Here is an 18730-nt window from a genome sequence, read left to right on the forward strand (position 1 = left end):
CATCCAGGACACATTTTTTATTTTTATGATAAAACCCACAACACCCCGAAGCTCTAGACTGCTTAGATTGTCATGGTAATCAGCATTCCTGCCAAGGCTTCTGTTTCTTCAGGCAGGCTGAGCCAGCATATTTTACCACAGCCACAAATAACAAGATCTTTCATGCAGCCTCTCTGCAGGAGAAAAAGTGAACTAATTGCAAAAATAGTAAGGAACAAAAAAAAACGGGTTATCCTGCATTTATTGTCATGGGTTATGGCTGAGGCAGCAGGACATTTAATTTCATTTTGATTAATTCCTTTTAAAAATTCTTCTGTATGAAGTCGGGCTTCTCATTTTTCCTTTGTCCACTAGCAATTCTTATTTTACTGAAAGATGCAAGAAATTCTTCAGAGCTCTTCCAAGTGATTAAAGACAAACATGGCATTCTTCCTGATTTAGCATCCATCTGACTAAATTGCAATACTTATTGCTTGACTGTGTAATGGGGAAAAGAAACAAAAGGGGGGGAAGATGTCTTCTCAACTTGAGCGAAAAAAAGATTGGATGTGCCACCTATTTTTTTTTTCTGTTATGGCTGTTAACACTGCCCTGCTTTATTCATTTAAAAACTTTTACTTTGTATCATAATCAAGGAACAGAACCTGATAAATGGGCACTACAGCTTGGAAAGATCCCGTAATCACATCACTGATGGAACAGCAGGTTAAGATTACAAAAAGAGACAAAAAAAGAAAGATTACATGTCTGTCAAAAAGGCAGACAGGACAGAAACAAATATCCTCAGTTCAGAAAGCTTTAAAACTATATTTCAGCTTTGCATCACTTTTACATTTTTTTTCATTCTGCAGGCATAAACTTTAGCCTTTTAAATTTACAGATACCTTCCATCCCATATTTAATAAGAATATTCTCCTTTTAAGCTTTTAATATCAAGAGCATACTATTTCAATTGGAAAAAGTATTTTATCAACAAAAATAAAATAAAAGGAAGATGGGGGCTTTTTGCTCCAACTTAAGAGCTGATCAGAACTGCAGATAAATACAAATTATGTCATACAAAAAAAGAAAAATTCCTGTTTTGAAAATACCTACTTTTTCCACAGTTCTTTGTGTTATGTCACAACAACACACAGACAAAAGCTCTTTTTAAGTGCTACAATTAGGAAGACAGACAGGAGTTAGGCCCAGGGTGAATCTGGCTGCTAAATACCACCACAGATCTTGCAAAGTTTCACGCTCATGAAGAAAGCCCGAGTTCCTCCTACCCTCTATCTGCAAATCAAAAGGATCAAGCCAAAAAGTGCATGAGGCAATGGTTCTTGCAGAGAAAAAAAAGGGGGGGAGAGGGGGAGCATGGTGGGTGGGTGTGTGAGGAGGGGATTTTCAAGGCACCCTCCCTTGCAAAAAACACACGGAGGACAGCTTTTTTTTTTTTTCTTAATTTTAAAATGGACTATTTTTTTTTTCTGAAGTAATAATCACACAATGCTTAGCATGACAGAATCTGTCTCGAATTACTTCAAATAATTAAATTAGTTACTAAAAATCCAATTTGCCCCTTCACCACTACTCACATCCTTAGCTTTATGTGTGCCAGCCAGAGGAATGAGAATACAATAATTGATTAAACTTTTTCATCTTAGGGCAATACCACTCTGAAAGCTCTGTAAATGCTTCAGGGAAATTCTCACATTTCTAAAATTTTCTATTTGGAGTTTTCAAGACTGAAAAAAGTCTGATATAATGGAAAAATTGTCTTCAAGTTAAATTAAGTATGAAAGTGCTAATTTAGAATCAGAAAAAGGAATACATGTTCTCATAACTGTGCACAGCACACAGATTTATGACTTTTTTTCTGTGCTTTGTTAGCCAGTGAAATGACATTTCTTAAGTTTACTTCAAAAACAAGCTCACTTAGGCTGTGTTTACAGAGACCTGCTGGGGCACAAGCAAATTTAAAAAATGTTTGGTTGCTCTGCCAATTGCAAAGCATTCTTGGCACCATCTGCTTTCCCATCCATTACCCTCAAATTATTTATAGTTCAATGTAATACAGCTAAGGAGTTAAAAGAGTGATATTAATTTTAAAGCCCAGATTAAGCCAGTGAAGCTTCATTAATAGTTTTCTTAAACAGTTTATTTTAGTGGCACAGAAATAAGATAAAATAGCTCTGCACTTCTATTAAGTGTACTTTGAACACACCGGAAATAATAAAAGCACCCCAAAAGTCTGTCCTCCCCCTGCAATCTCGTAAATGCATGATGATCCAAAAGAAGTCAACTGAGTTTCTTCTATGAAAAACTATGATAAAGGAAGAGTGAAATAGAAGCCCAAGAACAAACAGTTCAGCAGTCTGGGGCACAGTAACAATAAACTTGGAAGCCCTGGACATAAACAGGCATGCTGCCACCAAGAAATATGAATACTTTGTGTTTTAAGGTTTGAAAAATATTTTTAGAAATGAAAGGCTTCTGTATAATTAGGAATGTCATCTTTGCAATCAGTTGTACTCATTTTTTTTTTAAAGTTCACAGGCTATTATGGAACAAAAAGTGGAAATGCATCCATTATACTTAGAAGACTCAATAAACATTTTTTAGTCACTTCTACCATATGACCAATGAAGGAAATAAGTGTACAATGCTTTGAATGACATATATCTAATTATTATTTAGTGAAAAAATATGGGTACAATTGAACCTAAAACAGACTGGCAGGAGTTGCCTGCTCTTAATCCAACATGCAGTTTTAAAACATTTATCTTTTTTACTCATGTATTTTGGATTGCAACAAGACACTTAGGACTGCAAAGACCTACCTTTTTTTTCAAATGAATTCCCCAAATGTTTCAACTTTCTACAAATAGTTGAGTGTCTTGAAATACACAAAACCTTTTAGTAAAAAAAAATTTTTAAATGTTACTATCCCAGAATATTTTTAGGTATTATAAAATTTGCTAACTTACACAGGTTACAAGTCAAAACAAACTGCCAGACATAGCAATCCAAATGCTTATTATTTATCCTTGATACATTCCAGAGTTTTCTCTGATGAGATACACTTCCCTTTACAGACCTGTACTTCTAGACAATTATAATCTGCTGAGCTCCTTGTGGAAGTGTACTGTAGAAATAAGTATTGAAAGCATGCAGACACAAAGAAATGACTGAATTTTTAAAGTTACCATTATTTTTGTAAAACTAACCATGTGGGGCCAAACACACCCTGCTGACTGTGCTCCAGGATAAATGGGCTCTCAAGTTGCTCATTTATAGTTTCCGATGAAATTTCTGAAATTAGCAGAGCCTTGGTGTTTGTCAGGATGGTGAACCTTGTGCTAGGAAACACTCATGCCTGCAGAAGCTTCCTGATTTGGCCAACTTGTAAATCTTTGTAAAATAACAGTTGCCTCATATTCAGCAGGAATTTGCAGACAGGTTTCAAGAAACTTGGTTGCCACTGGACAGCCTCTTGTTTCTCTTAGCTTGAAAGCACTGCTTAGGTTGCATTCCCACAGCTAGAAAGCAACATGGTATTTTCAACCCACTCTCCCACTTGTGACCACTAGTTCTTCAGTTCCAGGAAAGAAAACCGCAGTTAAATATTCTTTCATGCTGGTACTGAGCTGACACATCACTCTTCTGCCCTTCCTCAAAGGACACCTGCACCAGCACCTGCGCAGGGGGAGCGCTGAGGGGCAGGGCAGGAGGGACCCTGCAGGAGAAAGGCTGACCTTCACCAGCAAGTGCTTCTGCAAACACTGCCCTTCACTGACACTTCCCAGTCATGCATGACATCCACCAGCATACCACTGGCATCCATAAATCACCTCTTCGCACAGTCACACAGGTGGAAAGCATCTATGTTGCTGGGGGAAAATATACACCTAGGCCAAAACTGTGTATGCAAAAACGCGAGTGTGCACTCCCTCCCATGGGAAGCGGATCAGAGCCAAGGACTTTCATTCCCCTTGCACTCACAGTTGTGCTAAGCTGGCACTGCAGGGAAACCATGTTCCTGCGGTACAAGCACACTGCTAATTACACACAGCTTGCACACACATCCAAAGCGAGAGCACAATGTCAGCATTACCAGTCTCTGTAGAAAACAGTTACCAAAAAACCCCAACCAAACTAAACAGTATACATTCATGCAAAAACTGTTTCCAGTGATGGAAACAAAAGCAAAACCAGATGAATTAACAGGCTTTTCCTACAAATAAATAACAAAGAAAAAAGTACAAATGCCTCTTTAGTATTTTGCAAATACACACATTACATACTAATTATGTTGTTAGGCATGCACAACAGATATTATTCTTCTGGATAAAAAAACAAATTCAAGACCAGAGTCGGAAGAGTAATGAATCTGCCTGCTCAAGTTTCAGAGAGACTGCTAACAACAGCATGCCTAATACAAAAAAAATTGCATTCCTTGAACTAAAGCCCAGGTCTGTGGATGTTAGGAAAGATTTACAAATAGCAAAAAGATTCTGAACTTTAAAAACTACTCACAGCACTAAAATTTAATTCTTATTAAGTAAAATTTAAAAGAACTGAGTTGCAAAAAATCAGAAGTCTAAAATAAAAGCATTAAAACATGAACCAGGCTGTCCAGAGAAAAGCAGGAACAACACCAGCAGACTCGCACTCCTTTCTAATGCCTCGAGGTACTTTTCAGTACTGACTACCCTATAGGCAGAAAGGCAGCTAAGTAAAATCAGTGTTTTGTGGCCATTTAGTTTAATTACTCATCACACTGGTGTCACTGGTACTGTCTGCCACCACCAGAAACACAGACCAAGCCTGGTCCTGAGGACATCTCTTTCACCTCAGCACCATATTAGCACATTCTGACATTCGAATTTCACCAAGAAATTCTGCTGGTGCTGTAAGGAAAGCCTAGTCAGATGTTATTTGGAATTCTGCATAAATACAAGAGAGATCACTCTCTATGCTGAAAAACATCTATCCATATTAAAGGCTACTAGCTTTCCATCAGTATTTAAGGAATATGAATACACTTGACCCTTAGTACCCCCGAGGTCACCTGTCTGCATTGGTATAAATGCCAGCAGGCACCTGAGCTGAGGTACAACACATCTGCTGGTGAGCTCAGTGCTGGTGGTGGCTGTGCAGCCAGGCTCGGCCTCAGCTACTGCACACACGAACCACTGAACTCACCTACGACATGCTGCCAAATGGACAACCCACACCGGGAATAGGAAAACCAGAGAGCTTTAACAAAACAGAAATCAAACAGCAGAAGACTATGATGTCATTGAGAAAATGAAATATCCAGCTCTGGCAGTGCAAGGACAGAGCATGTTGGCTAACCATAGGTTACAAATGACATACTAAGGAAAAACAGAAAAAAAATTTAGAAAATGTAGTTTTGACCATGTAGTCAACATATTTATGAAAAAATAACAATTTTTAAGGAAATTCCCACCAGTGAGAGCAGTCTGGCTTGTTATTTACTTCTACACTTCTTTTTTCTATCAGTTATCAACTATTAATATCTAGTTTTCCAAATAATTACTTTTACTTTGAAGCAATTGCTGTTTAATGGTTTGAGGTATACGCATTTCTCTAATACAGTCTGTTTAATTCCAATTAGCAATATAAAACTGCTGTATCATCTGGCAATACCTTGGACCAAAAGCTCTTTAAAAGTAATTGGGAACTCTATGAAGCAGAAGGCAGCCAGACACACCCTGGAGACCTAAAACAGGAAGCATGGGATTCCACTTCTACAGAAAGAAAACATACAGCTTGGGTGCATAAACTGACTATCATACTAAAGAAAAGCTGAAAGCTAACCAGAGCAAAAGTTTGGGTTTTTAGGTCTTCGATCATTCTAGCAACATCTTTCTACCAGGCTGACACATTCTGGTTAAGAAGTTAGCAAAGGATTTTACTTCATTTTTGGATCATGTTTTTTCCTCCACCTTGCCAGCAATTGTACATACTTCCTAGACTGAACCTTCAAATGACTTGGCAAAGGGATGCCTAAATCCTGGATCACTGTTGTTCTGTCTGTCCAGGCTGAACAACCCTTTGTCTAGCAATGTCAAAACTCAAGCACTGGCTGGCACCCCGCAAAAGCACCACTTAGAACACCTAAAGGCATCTGACTTCCAACAGATGCTGACACAGAGCTGTTCATACACTCAACCCACCTCCACAGCAACAGCCCAGGCAGGGATCATAAGATGCATGCAGCTCCAGGAATCCAGTTGTCCTTTTGGACACACTGCCAAAGGTTCCTTTTTCCCAACAATTATAACTCCATCTAACACTCCAAGAATCGAGTGCAACCTGTTCACACATTTAAAAATAACTAAGATTTAATTATTTGTGTCTTCCACTTGATGAATTCTGGACAAAGAAACAAACTAGGTATTACATTTTACAGCAATTTACTGTATCTTTTACTAAAAAAGAAAAATGTATAAACTAGAATAGGATGGTTATGTCCCGCAAATCCAGGACAATACTGGAAATATTCTGGAATTCAGCTGGCTTCTCACTTCCTCATTTCTTTCGTTATCCCTTTGCCCAGCCTAAAGAGAACTATTCAGATAGATTGATTTGTGAACTAAGCATAATATATCAAAAATATGACAAATCCATTACCCCAGCAACTAATGAGGAGGGAGTTTTAAAGCATCCCCTTTCTTAGTATTTCTTTTAATTATTGTTTGAACACATCTTGATCCTATTTGCCCTACCACAGTAAGGTCCTGTTTTAGCTCAAAAAAAAACCCTGTGGAATTCAAACAAACTCATGAAAACAGTAATTCTTACATCACAGAACTCTCAAAAATCCTGTTTTACAGTACCCTTTTAACACACCTTGTACCAGAAATTCTATCACCTTAGTGGATACTGGGCAACAATGGTGTTTCCTTGGGACCTTTCAGTTCAACAGCCTCAGAGCCCTTTTCACTGCCTCCTTTCATAAGCCATGGAGAGGGAAGGAAGCTCTGCCTTGGCCGCAAGACTCGTCAAAAAAAAACACTGATGCCATGAAGATTTTTGCTTTTTCTTTCATACCCCTGTTATATCTTTTTTTACAACTTCTGTATTCTTAGTGCTTTTTGCCTACATTCTTGGACTTGTTTGTCAAGCTGAGAGACTAAACATTTTAGAAGCTTTGTAGTTAGACATCAGTGTGCCCCAGACCCCAAAATCCTCTCCAGAACACATTCTGTAAACTAAGATAGAACCATCCAGGGGAAGGCTCCTTGGGGAGGGGGGCTCACTCAAGCCTCTCATTGGGGAATTTTTGATAGATATGCTAATTAGTAAAACCTATAATGTTATACCAGATATTTTGAGTGTGCATTTTGGTGCATTTGACCTGGACATGTGCACCTAAGGATCCTTAAAATAAATCCCAAGGTAAAATCCCTTTTCCCCTTCTATCTGTGTTTGACTCTTGATTTTAAGACCAGGAAAAGGCATCACCGCCACAAACAAACATCACTATTCAGACCTTCAGCCAGCCCACATGGAAGCACCTTGTGTCATAGGTTAGCAAGCATAGTCCTGGAAGGGATGTCCTTGATAAGGGGTGCTTACAGCGTCCTCTGGGACCTGATAGAACCTATCAGCTGGCCAGTTTGAATATGGACAATTCTTTAAGCCACTTAAAGTTGTGACCACCTCTGTGATCCACATTTAAGAATAGACAAACTCCCCCCCAAGCTCTCTCTCATTTCCTGAGACATTTCCTGGGACAGGTGGCTGCGGGGCCCGAGCGGGGGCCAGCAGGCCCGGCCCAGGCCAGGCCAGGCTGGGCCACGGCCATCCTGGAGCCATGGACCTGTTCCAGCCGTGGAACCCCCCCCACTGCCTTGCCGTGGGCAGCCGGAGCGGCTCGGCTCTCCCCCCTCTCCACTGCGATAAGAAACATTCAACATTCCAGCTGCAAAGCTGCAAGGCCGAGGTGAGATTAACCCTTTTACTGCTGTGAAGAGCTGAAAACCTGAGGGAAGAGAGAGAAGAGATGCTTAAAGCTGAAATTCTGTTGTGAAGCTATGATATATCAGAGTATCCCGTTGTAATTTCATGAAGATATGGGGGGTGGAGTGTTCAACTCGTAAGCAAAAGCACCTGCACTGATATAGGCAGATGCTGATGCAGCTGTAATTTCATGAGACATTTGGACAGGGAGAGATGAACCAGATGAGGACTTTTGCTCCAAATGGGAAAGGAGAAACCTCAGTTCCTAGAGATGCTCCCAGAGATAGTCCTAACAATGAAGATGAGGAAGACCCTTTGCTCCCAGGGAAGGAGAAGGGCCTCTGTTTTTGTTTCTGAACGGCTCAACCTTAAAATTGTACCCCAAAAACTTCAAGAGTGGACCCTCGAAAGCAGTTGCGGGAAAAGCTGCAAGTCGGGGGAAGGGACTCACATGCAAGCAGAGAGACTCCTCTTCCTAAATGGACTGAACAATATTTGGAAGTGGGCGGCTGTCTCGTTGTGATAATGTTTTCATAGCATGAGCAAGAAGAGACTTCTCTTCCTAAATGGACTGAACAAGGTTATTATGGCAGTGGTAAACAGACTGAACATCTGAAGGGTTGTCTTTTCACATTGTCAGTGGGAGAAGGGAGGAAGGTGGGGGGAGGAGGAGAGTTCTGAAGGTGTGGCATAATTTTTTGCCCTCTTTTAGGTCTGTTAATAAACTTCTTTATATTCTTTCAAGTTTGGTGCCTGCTTTGCATTTCTCCTAATTCTTATCTCACAGAAGATAAACAGTAATGAGTATTTTGGACCAAACCACTACACCTTGTTAAGAATTTGTTTTGTGTATTCGGTTTCCATGGCCAGGTTTTGGTAGTGCAGGGGCTACAGTGGTGGCTACTGTGAAAAGCTGCCAGAAGCTTCCCCCATGTCCAGCAGAGCCAATGCCAGCCAGATCTGAGAGAGCTGCTGTGGGAAAATGAGCTGCATCTCAGCAAGACCCAATACAGCTGGCAAGTGTTCTTCTCATGCAAATACAAGTGGGTCACCATCTGATATAGATGGGGAAACAGCAATGCCAGCCAAAGTTAATTCTACTTCCCTTTGCGATACAGGAGACTGCTAAGATCCTCTGGACAAACTACACTTAACCAATTCACTGCTCCCAGGGCAGCACCTGCACTTCCCTCTGTCCCTCCCTGCCAACATACAGAATGGGGAAATACAGAGACTGGGCGTAGATACAAAAATGCTGCTAGCAAGGATTTTCTTGCTATTTTCTAAGCCCGTGAGAGACTTTTCGCTCTCACAGAAGAGGTGGCAGAGTTATGTAAACAACCAAACACCTGCAGCCTTGAAAAGTCTTGTTTATAGTACAGTAGAAAAGTATTTTGACAATGGATGTTTTAGGATTTTAGCCAATCACCCCCAAGGGGTGGCTGATCCTTTGTCCAATTAGACTACGAAGAGAAAAGTCTATAAAAGAGTTTGTAAAATAATTAAATAGATCAAACTTGCTGCACAATTCCTGCCTGCTGGATCTTCTCTCCTCCTCCCTACGGCTGTGGGACATGGTAATATACCCTAGGGTTGCAGTAATAACTGGGAAGTCACCCATCAGTGTTGACATCCCCATGGGCACAGGAGCACAGGCATCTCTCCTTCCAGCCCCTTGAGAAACGTCTACCAACATAAGGTTATCCAGAAACTATCATTCTTTCACCTAAACAAAGTTATTGAACTCAACAACAGACTATTTAACAGTCAGACATATTCTTGCAACAACCCTTCTTTGACTTACTAAATCATCTTCTGTATTCATTTTAATGAAAATATGACAAGGCTGGGAAGATGATTCCAATGAGGAAGAAAAAAGAAAATCTACACATAAGGTTGGAAGAGTCTTCTCCCAAAAATGTTTAACAAGTATGTTTTCCTCAGATTGCTAGGCATAGTTTCAGTTCCTCCATGTAGGAAAAGCAAGCAGCACCTAACAAATGTGTCATTCAAAAATTCATACACTTTATTTAAGTTATTACAATGCAGACAAGCTTTTATCTGTGTTCATGCACAAGATAAAAGAATTCTAACAATTTATTAAAAAAGTGAATCTTTCTGTAAACTCTAGAGTAGATTCATTACAGAGGTTTTAGGCATGGTTAGTGAATATTTATTGTGTTCAGTGAAACAGAAGTAAAGAACTCCAAAAATAAAAAAACCCCTCCATTTTTGCCAGCAATTTATCCCAGCCAGCTAATGATAGATACAAGTCCTAAAAAGGCAAAAGAAGCATAGAAAAAAAATAACTCACCCTCTTCTTACATGTTGGCTCACTGAAATTAAAACTTCAGAGCTTAGTTTCAACTGTTCATTGGAAGAATATCCAAAAATCAGTACAAATTCCTTTACAATTGTTGGGGGTTTTTTAAGCAATCAACACTAGTTACCACCACAACCAATGATCAAGTTTTGCTGCAATCTCCTGAAAGGCCTTTATCTCATCATCATCTATTCTTTCTGATTAACAAGTCCGGGCCTTGTCCCTGCACAGAGATAGCAAGTAAAGTCAAGTCACCTTAAAGACCAGCTGAGTCAACAGAAAAAAAAACCAACAAAACAACTACATCTTATTATTCAGAAGGAAAACACCAAATACGCGCCAAAGAATGAAGTCACCTACCAAGAAAACAATAACAGTAACATAATTTAACATGTTCTAAACAACAAGCAAAGTTTTTACCATTTTTCTTCAAAATAAAATGAGATATAATTATATCTATGTACATCATGTTTTCTTTGTGGCTGCTAAAACCAGAAATAAGCTATTTATCCATCTATTTATTTCCTTTCTATTTTTTGTTTTTCCCAACACTTAAATATACTTGGCTAGAAGAAAAAATACATCATTCATAAACAGTTTTTGCAAAGGGAATTTTCTTGTTAGTCTTCATTACACAGCTTGTCTGAATTGTCACATAAAATAATTGATACTTACCTTAAACAATGCATTTTCCTTCATTTACTGAGAGAAATGTGACCTTCAGAAATAAATAAATTGTTCTGTTACAGATGGGATGTCAGACACCAGCAAGCTATTGCCAGTTTCAAAAACAAGGAGCCATTCATAACTACAATTCATATTCTGTTCTCATTCTTCTGAAATCTTGGCTCCCTTTTTGCAATCATTTGTAACTGTCTGTATGCTGAAAATAGATACCTAACAATATTGTTTAGTCCAAGACCAACTCCTTTCATATCTGCAGTTTAATTTAAACAATGTCTTATTTTCCCAATCACAGTAAATAAATACAATCATAGGGTCTTCTACATTATTTATTTTCAGAAACTAAATCATAGAACATGCAAGTGTTTCCCTTGTCGGTATTTAAAAAGCCGAATTTAACCACCTCTTGTCTCAGTCAAAAAATTAGCTTTTTAAAACTGTTAAAACACAAATAAACAATGAAATTTTGCACTAAATAGTGGAAACGGTAACTAAATAATCTGAAAGAAATACATATAGGACACAGAATAAAAAGCAGCTCCCACAGCAGAGTCATCTCTGCAGCAAAACACAGCAGCAGTCCAGCAGCTCCTTACTAGAGCTAATAAAAATTCTTTTATTTGTTGGTGGGGTTTTTGTTTGGTTTCAGGTTTTTGGGGTTGGTGGTTTTTTTTGTTTGTTGGTGGGGTTTTTTGTTTGGTTAGGGATTTTTTTCTTATAATACGTAAGGTAATCCCAGTGGAAGCTTTTACGAGAGCACAGTTGTTTCTGCTTCACTCTTACCCAAGGACTCAGGCCAGACTTCCTTCTCAGGAACAGAGGAGCAAGGACTATTTTAGTGTTCTGGCCCTGACAGGGAAACAACAAAAAATAACTGCGGAAAGACACAATCACAGCACTCAATTGCATACAGGATATCCAGATTTAAGTCCTTGGATTCCTTGCTCTACATGTCTCCATATCAGGAACAAAGAAATATCCCACTCATAGCTCTAGAGAGCTGATTTTTTTTTATATAGAAAGGTGTACAAAATGCTTTTACAATTGGTGTCTAGGAGATATTTTTAGTCTACTTCCGATTTTAGAAAAAAACAACTTAATTTCATTGAAGAACATCTTAAATCCCAAACTTCGGCATGACAAGGTTTCTCATCTAGCTTTACCCAAGGCACTGGTGACAATGGTGTAGTTGAGTGAACATCCAGCTCTCCACTACACTTGGTCCTTAAGGACACCTCTCATGCTCCTCAAATGAAGAGTTATAATTGATTCTCTCTCAGTAAAGAGAGTATTTGCCAGTAATATGAAGACTATGCATTCAAATAAATTCTCACAATGTCCTAGTACAAACACTGAAATTTCAGTATTTCACTTTAAAATTTTAACATATCTTTTACATTAATTTTCTAAAATTGGGAAACAAAATAAAAGTATACTCAGTATGATAAAATATACCCAATGCTTTTTAATAGTTTTCACAGAGAAATCATATGAGGCATAGTGCCATGTACCAGAAAGAGTGAGAGACAGACATATTAAGAGATGATGAAAATCCAAAACTAAGCCTCCTTGGCATAGAAAGTACACCCCACTCCCTTCCCCCAAGTCTCCCTTGTGCAAAAAGCTGTTTCTCAGGTATCCATCCTGCCAGGCAAACAAACATGGCTTTCCTTTGGAAACAGGCCCTGATAAACACCTCTCAAGTCCTCACTTAAAGAAAAGGACTTCCACTTTGCAAGATCACCAGATGTTTTCCAAGTAGAGGAATGAAAAACTGCCAGACATGACATCTCCTAATAAAGCAGTAATAGCACAAGTACAGGCCATCACACGTAAACACCATCCTAACATTAACATCCAGTCCCAGCTGTTCAGAGTGAAGGTTAAGTCCTCTACAGGAGAGACTCAGTGTGATTCCAAATTCTCAGAACTACCAGCTTTGTAATTCCTCCCTCCATAGTCTGCAGTCCACAGTATATCCTCTTCTTGTCTAAATGGGTTTCGTTAAGGACACTCCCTTACAACAACCAATTAAAAGCATGATTATAACTTACAGCCACAATAAAAGTTGCCATTTTCATTTAGCTTTTAAGAAAGGATTTTTTGTTGTTGTTGACAGAACAAGAATCATCCTCTATTTTATTTCACAAGATAGCCATGGAATTCTTTTCTGTAAGAAATCTTAAATGTCTGCACTTTATGCCTAAATTCATATGTACAGACACACTAAAGCAGGGAACATGAGCTAGTACTATCATCTCAAGTATCCATTTTGGAAGTGCTTCTTTGATTTTGCTCTTAGACAAGGAAGCCTTTGCATCTACCCCACTCCAACTGCTCCCTGGTTGCTAAACCATACATTCCCTCAACATACATAGAGAAAAACACAGGAAATTTTTAATCCTGGCTAATCCATGGCTAGAAGAAGCAGCTCTTTTTAAAGCAATCTAGAGGATAGAACACACAGGCAATAATTTTTCCAAGTTACTCACTACTTGAATTTGCTCTGAGGTAGGAAAAGGTAACTAGCACAGACTTGCCACTACCTGATTAGCATGAATGGAATGTCCAAACACCTATGAACGTACAAGTTGCATAAGCATAATAAATTAAAACAAATAAAATATGTTACATTCCATTCTTTTATCACATGTTGTTTTTCCTTATCAAGTAGTGGCAGAAGCAGCTACACTACTGACCTTTACTGTATCTTAACTTAAACAAGGTAGAGATTCAGATTGCTATGGCTAATGAAAACACATTTAACCCTGGAGCTTTCATCTATTTTCTTACAACTTCCCCGTGGCAAAGATGAAGGTTTATTGCTATTCTTCCCCTTTGTATGTATTAGGATTGATACAAACAAGTTTGGAGAATTTACCTGGCAAAACCATAGAAAACTTACTCGACAAGACTAAAGCTGAAATTTATAGTGCAAGGTATACACTTGTAGAGAGAAAGGAGCCCACATGACTTTCAGCACTACAGCTATCTTTGTTAGGACAAAAAAATAAGTAAACAAAAAAATTCCCAAAACATCATAAGAACTTTTTTTCTTTTAGAAAAAGGAAAAAGCAATTGATTTCATCTGTGGGCCCAGTGTGGAATTTTAGAATCATTATGCAAAATGTAAAAAAAAAAAAAAAAAAAAAAAAATTAATGGTATATCAAAGGTTTCTGGACTCAATAGGAATCGCACCCTCACTCTGAGCTAGGATAACCCACCAAAGTGCCCACTGTCTGAAGGTACTGGGCACTGACAGGTGCTGCTCACCCCTCCTGAACAGGCCCATGGATGGCCAGTGTATATGCATGCAAAATAAACCTTCAATTATTAGTTGTTAGGTGTATTTGCTGTCATACTTGGCCCTAAAATCCTCACTTCTTTTCCACCTGCAAAACAGGTCATGAGAATTATCTAGGAAGTGAACTAAAATGTCTTTTAGTGTAATTATTGAAATGTATCTTCACTGATAATCCCTTTAATATGGTTTTAAGGGAGTTAGCAATGGTAAACTAAAAAAATATACAAGTTCCACTAGTTTCAGACAAAGTTTTTTGAGATGAGAGAGAAATCACAGAATATTCTGAGTTGAAAGGGACCCACAAAGCTCATCAAAGTCCCACTCCTGGTTCTGCACATGATCACCCCAGAATCATACCATGTGCCTGAGAGCATTAACCAAGCATCTTGTGAATTTTGTCAGGCTTGGTGCTGGTCTCTGGGGAGCATGTTCCAAATCCCACCCCCAAAAAAAGTAACAATTGACACTGACACAAGATTGGGTAGAGGAGAATCTCAATTTATGTTAAATCTAATGCCAGCCTATTAAGAACTGACATGTCTGAAAATAAGGACATGATACACATAGTTCCACATGTCACAAAAACCTTTGCAGAGAAAGAACTTGAATTCCAGAATCATAGTTAACTGTGTCACCCTGAAATCTTGTCAAGAGTATCCCACGAGCTGAAATGCTGCACAGAGTTGGAGCTGTTGCCGCAATTAATGGCTGTCTTTGAAAAACGGCAGCCTTCTCTCAAGTGAAAATATTGATTCCTTAGGGATGACTCTTCCCCTACAGCACTACACTGCTTTGGAGATGGATTATCCAGTAGAGACAGTTTCACAGTAACTGTCACTAAACAAAACTGAACTGAATTCAGGGTCCTGAACACATGGATTAGGACATGGACAGCCAAGGAATTGTTGCCAACAATAACCTCAGTGGTATCTCAGAGCATAAATGAAACTGTCAATAATGTTGGCCAGAAATCTAACCCGTTAAAAGGTGATTACACAAGTTTCTCCTTCTTTCACATTCCCAACTCTCTAGATTGTATCTAGTAACAGACCTCTGTGGCAGTACCTAAACAAAAGAGAAAGCAGTCCTGATCTAGAATGACAATTCCCAAATTCCTAAAGAGTTATGGCTACACAAAAATAAGATTAAAAATCCTTTTATATTCAAATGGCTTCATGTAAATTCTGTATAAACAATAAGTGAAATGTCCTATAGGCAATAATATATATTATTTATTTATATTAACATATACATATATCAATGTACATAATAAAGTGTAAGTCCATAAGTAATATTGTCCTATATAAGGAATGGATAATATTTTACAGAAAAATCACTATCTGTACAAACTATAATAGCAACTTAACTGAAATAAGAGCAGCTGTACTGAGTTCAACCACAGGTCTCCATAAATTTATGTTTGGGGATGATCAGATCAAGCACTTCTGTGAAGTCTCCCAGCACCCAACTACCAAAAGCCAAATCCTGTTAAGTATTAAAATACGTAGTAGCAAGCACAATGATGTGGTTACAGGAAATCAAACAGCATAAAAAAATCGCCACATGCAATGTTCTCTTAGAGCATAAACACAAAAGGCAGTGACACATTGTCTTTGTAGATCCTACCTTTGTGCCTTCAGAAACCTAGGATACACCAGAGGCCATCCAGCTACCAGCATACAGCAGGCAAGGGGCACTGAGTGTTAACTTTACAAAGTGAACCCCTTAGGCCAGCACCCATAATACCCTTCCATAAGTGTCTGTGCTCTGATTACACAGAGTTGCCGTAGAAAACACATTTTCAGGTTTGGACTGCAAAGACCAATTGCTTACAGGTTTCTTCCCATCATGCTCTAACTACACCAGCGAGTGAAGTCCAAGAACAAAACAGGGTAGATGACAGGAGCTCATATTTCAACAGAATACCACTGAGACCAAGCCTTAGGGTGATAAGGGGAAAGGGAATGCTGCAGAGGTAAAATCACTGCTGGGAAGATAATTAAATTCTTACAGAAAAATTGGCTTTAAACTCCAAACTATTTCAATTACCTTCTGGTGGTGGGGGAGGGAAATCATCTGTGTCCATTGTAGTGTATCCACCGCACCTTTAGCAGACTGGGAAACTCTGCAAAAATGAAGGGAACATGTTTTGTAGATGAACACAATTTCCAAGTATTGAGACACTCCTTTTCAGTTTGGCCAAGCTCATTCCTATTAGCTAATACCATTATAGAAGAGAGGAAATGTGCCTGGCTTCTTGCTTCCATATGAATACAGTCCAAATTTTTATGCACACAGCCCTCAATATTGGAGCCAATTCTTTTAATGATCTCAGTAAGCCAGCTGAGGAAAGACGAAGTTTTTAAACTATTTTGTACTCTGCAGTTCCCACTGTGACAATCACAAGGAGATTACTAAAACATGGTACTTCAATATCTGTTTGGAGTATATATTTCACCTCAAAATCTTCATGAAGGGGTGAAGGATAAAAATTCTAGGAAGCTTATCAGCTTTCATGATACTTTTCTCTATTTAGCAATCAGAAATAACAAGTTTTAACTATACACTTTGTACATAGCTTCTTTCCATTGGTTGTTTTGCCAGTCTTAAAATTCTGCTTGAGTCCCTTTACTTCCACCTTTCCTAAAGAGAGTGAAGTACTGGCAACCAGGTTCCTGAGCATCTTTTCTTTCATCCTCTTTTCTCAAATGCCATTGATCTCATGTTTTAAGGAAAAGAGTAACTCTACAAAGCATTCCCATACTTTGGTACTGAATACACAACTAGAGAGAGCAAAGCCCAGAATCCATGAGAGACATCATCCCTCCTTCTGCATAATGCTACTTAATAGTGACATTTCAATATTATCCAGAAGGAAAACCTACTGTGCTAAGCAATGCACATGCTCTGCCCCCAGCCCATTTTCACTCTAACTCAAGAGAAAGCATGTCAAAAAGAAAAATTTCAGAACAAGGCTTAGGAGAAAAAGTAAGTTTCCAAAAGCTACAAAAGACAGTGGAAGAGCCAATGCTGAATTTTCTGCCCTGCACTTGAGTAGCCTATAGATGTTAATCTGAAGAAGTTACCTCATCTGCTGGCAACAGAACAGCTCAAGACCTTGGAAGTCTCCACAGCCCAAATATGAAAAGATTAAATTGAAGGGGACAGTGAAATTCAAGGTACAGTGGCAAAATATTAAACTAAATGGATCAGAACACAGAGGTCAAATCAACTGCCACTTACAGAAAAAGTGGCAGAGAATGAAAAAAAAAAAAGCTTCGAAAAAGGATCCAACCCTAGGAGGCACCAAGAAATTTGCCTCCCTAACACCAGATTTCCAAGGGCAAATTATCAGGACAGATGTGCCAGGAAGGATAACAACTCTGGTAGTGCAAGATCCTATTAAGATGAGACAATTCATAACAACTTCATTTATTAAGCATACAAAATTCCCTTTTAATTTAATTTAAACTGTCTTAAACTTTGGTAATTCTTAATCCAGTCCTAGTCAAAATCAAGTAACTTCAGAGCCAAGGCTCAGAAAGAATTCACCCAAGTATTCAACATCTGCCTATAACACAAAAAAAATCCATTATGTGCTTTCACTATACAGTGTTCCTTCTAAAGCTTCTCTACAATTTACATCTGCAGAGCTCCAAGGCATGTTCCAGCTTACAGATATCTGGAATGCATCCTGCCACACCAAAACTGTCAGCCAAAACAAGCGATAGTTATGGTTTGAAGAAAAGGCCATTTTTCTTTATTTTTTTAAAGCTGCTCGTGACTGGAGCATAGGTTTTCAAGTGTGAAACATGTAATAGCCAGCAAACCTCTGAAAGTGAGTCTCAGCCCCTTTCCCGAATGCATCTTTACGAGAGTAGCTAAAAGGCTTTCAGAATGATTTTTTTTCTTTAAATGCATGATGCAAGTTTTTAAACATCTATCAAAGTTAACTTCAACAATGATTTTATAAATCAATTCCTTCCTCACGAGCAAATACTAACAAGACAGAGCTGAGCCATGCAGCTTGATTTCCATTTTGATCTAGCTTACAGTGGCATGCTTCAAATTACACAAGAATTGTGTAAAGGAAGGACACAGACCCAGTGTTAAGAGTCCTACCCAGTGACCTGCTTGCTCCCATCTGAACAGTGCAGTTATTCACAAGAAGAAAGATACACTTTCTCACTTAAGAATGCCTTAGGGGTTGATTTATACATTACATTAACTCATCTTGAAGTTCCACATATTTTTCTCCACTTTTTAGATGCTGAGAAAAACCCTGCAGCAGGAAAGAGAGCTTGTGTATTACAGATTCCATTAATACCCTCCACAAAAGAAAATAATTGCCATTTAATGTAGCAGACAGCACATTTATGAAGGATCTCTAATAGCACCATATTTCAAAGAAAAGTTTTTCACTCTTCTTTTGAAAGGCACAGGA

At 38.6% G+C, this 18730-nt stretch overlaps 1 protein-coding gene across 4 annotated transcripts in view; it reads right to left on the reverse strand.

Annotated features, from left to right (window-relative positions):
* The window catches only part of ARHGEF10 (Rho guanine nucleotide exchange factor 10), a 109042-nt gene that overhangs the window by 78898 nt on the left and 11414 nt on the right, over positions 1-18730 (reverse strand). For all 4 annotated transcript variants that reach the window (XM_082302621.1, XM_082302620.1, XM_082302618.1 and 1 more), the window contains exon 2: positions 16336-16411. In XM_082302621.1, coding sequence (XP_082158747.1) covers positions 16336-16372 — 37 coding nt within the window. In that variant the 5' untranslated portion in view covers positions 16373-16411. The remainder of the gene's footprint in view (positions 1-16335; positions 16412-18730) is intronic.

Source organism: Coloeus monedula (assembly GCF_965178545.1).
Source record: "Coloeus monedula genome assembly, chromosome: 2".
NCBI classification, from domain to species: domain Eukaryota; kingdom Metazoa; phylum Chordata; class Aves; order Passeriformes; family Corvidae; genus Coloeus; species Coloeus monedula.